Source organism: Macrobrachium rosenbergii, chromosome 2 (assembly GCF_040412425.1).
Source record: "Macrobrachium rosenbergii isolate ZJJX-2024 chromosome 2, ASM4041242v1, whole genome shotgun sequence".
In the NCBI taxonomy this organism is placed as follows: domain Eukaryota; kingdom Metazoa; phylum Arthropoda; class Malacostraca; order Decapoda; family Palaemonidae; genus Macrobrachium; species Macrobrachium rosenbergii.
The window spans coordinates 89002351-89004141 of NC_089742.1; the positions used below are offsets into that span (position 1 = coordinate 89002351).

General features: G+C 35.8%; 1 protein-coding gene across 1 annotated transcript; it reads left to right on the plus strand.

Annotated features, from left to right (window-relative positions):
* The first annotated feature begins 379 nt into the window (after nucleotides 1-379).
* Nucleotides 380-1316, plus strand: LOC136843558 (uncharacterized). The gene is made up of 3 exons (XM_067112081.1): nucleotides 380-578; nucleotides 689-733; nucleotides 877-1316. Exons 1-3 carry the CDS (start codon nucleotides 380-382, stop codon nucleotides 1314-1316), a joined length of 684 nt encoding a protein of 227 aa, XP_066968182.1.
* The last annotated feature ends 475 nt before the right edge of the window (nucleotides 1317-1791 follow it).

Consider the following 1791-nt stretch of genomic DNA (forward strand, 5'->3'; position numbering starts at 1 on the left):
AACCTGTCAGATTAGGAGAATGGGTTAATTCATGTATAGGAGAACTGGATGAACCTTCAACAGTTGAAGAAGCCCTTTGTGGTCCAGAAGCTGAAAAATGGAGAAGAGCTATGCAAAATGAGATGGACTCTACCTACGAGAATGTGTGGTCGTTAGTTGAATCTCCATTAGAACGTAAACCCATTAATTGTAAATGGATTTTTAAGAAGAAAGTAGATGCAGATGGAACTGTATCCTCTTACAAGGCCAGATTAGTGTCATAAAGTTTTTCTCAGAAAATTGAGATTGACTATGATGAAACATTTAGTCCAGTGGTAAGGTTTGAGTGTGTCCGTTCATTGTTGACTCTGGCAGCTCAGCATACCTTCATGTTCACCACATGGATGTGTCATCGGTATTTTTGAATGGCAAACTTTCAGAAAAATTGTATATGACTCAACCTGAGGGTTTTATTGAAAAATGGAAGGAAAATTTTGTCTATAAATTAGATAAGGCAATCTATGGTCTTAAGCAGGCTCCAAAATGTTGGAATTCATCATTGGATGCTTACCTAAAATCACTGAAATTTCAACAGTCAAGTAGTGCGATTCCTGTATTTATACTAATTTTTCTGGTAATGTCTTGTGTATTGTTGCTGTGTATGTTGATGATATCGTAATTGTTTGTGAATCTCTGGATTGTTTAACAGAAATTAAAGCAGCATTAAGTAGCAAGTACAAAATGAAAGATTTGGGTAAGTTGCATTATTTTCTTGGTGTTAAAGTGTTTCAAGATAGTGAAAAGATAATATTTGTATTGATCAATCTGCTTTTACCGAAACATTACTTAAGAGATTTGGTTTAGATAAATCAAAACCTGTGTCTACTCCTGTTGAAGTTAATTGTACCCTTGAGAAGGCTACAGAGGAATCAGATTTGTTCAGTAGTGAAATTTGTCAGTCTGCTGTTGGTAGTTTACTGTATTTGTCTACTAGAACTAGACCTGATATAACATTTGCTGTATGTAATGTTGCCAAATTCTGTACCAATCCAACAAAGTATCATTGGTCTGCTGTAAAAAGAATTTTTCGTTACTTACGGGGCACTTGTGATTTAGGCATTGTGTATTCTAAACAGAATTCATGTTTCTGTGTTGGGTACTCAGATGCAGACTGGGCTGGAGATAAAAATGATAGCAAATCTACATCAGGATATTGTTTCTCACTTAGTAGTGGCTTAATATCATGGCGTACAAATAAACAGTCATGTGTTGCATTGTCAACTGCTGAGGCAGAATATGTTGCTCTGTCTAGTGCTGCTCAAGAGGCAGTTGGCTAAAGTCACTTTTTAATGAATCACATTTTGGTAATAGAAGTCCTATGTTAATATGTGAAGATAATAAGTCTGCAATATGCCTTGCTAAGAATCCCAAGGACCATCCTGAGACTAAGCATATAAGTATAAAATATCATTATGTTCGTGATCTAGTTGCTTCTGATCAAATTGACGTACAGTACTGTCCTACCTATGACATGTTAGCTGATATTTTCACAAAAGGTTTGCCTACAGAAAGGTTTGTTAGACTTGGGTCAATGTTAGGTGCGTTAGTTTTGAAAAACACGCTCAATGTGAGAAGGAGTGTTGGTGTTCAGTTTGTTTTAGTCCACCTTGAGTGTGCTTTTCGTTTTCTTTGTGAGCCTAGTGTTGTCATAAACACCAGATGTTGTATTGAATGTTGATGTTGCAAAATTGCATTTTCCTTTATGCCTAATTTGTAGGTCTGTAATGTTTTTATTGAGTTTCTTTAAAGGAG

Bases quoted from the DNA above. Each gene is read 5' to 3' on its own strand.
- LOC136843558 (XM_067112081.1), top strand. From the start codon at position 380: ATGGATGTGTCATCGGTATTTTTGAATGGCAAACTTTCAGAAAAATTG. The intron at 579-688 runs GTAGTGCGATTC...ATTGTTTAACAG, and splicing joins ACTGAAATTTCAACAGTCAA to AAATTAAAGCAGCATTAAGT. The intron at 734-876 runs GTAAGTTGCATT...CTCCTGTTGAAG, and splicing joins GTACAAAATGAAAGATTTGG to TTAATTGTACCCTTGAGAAG.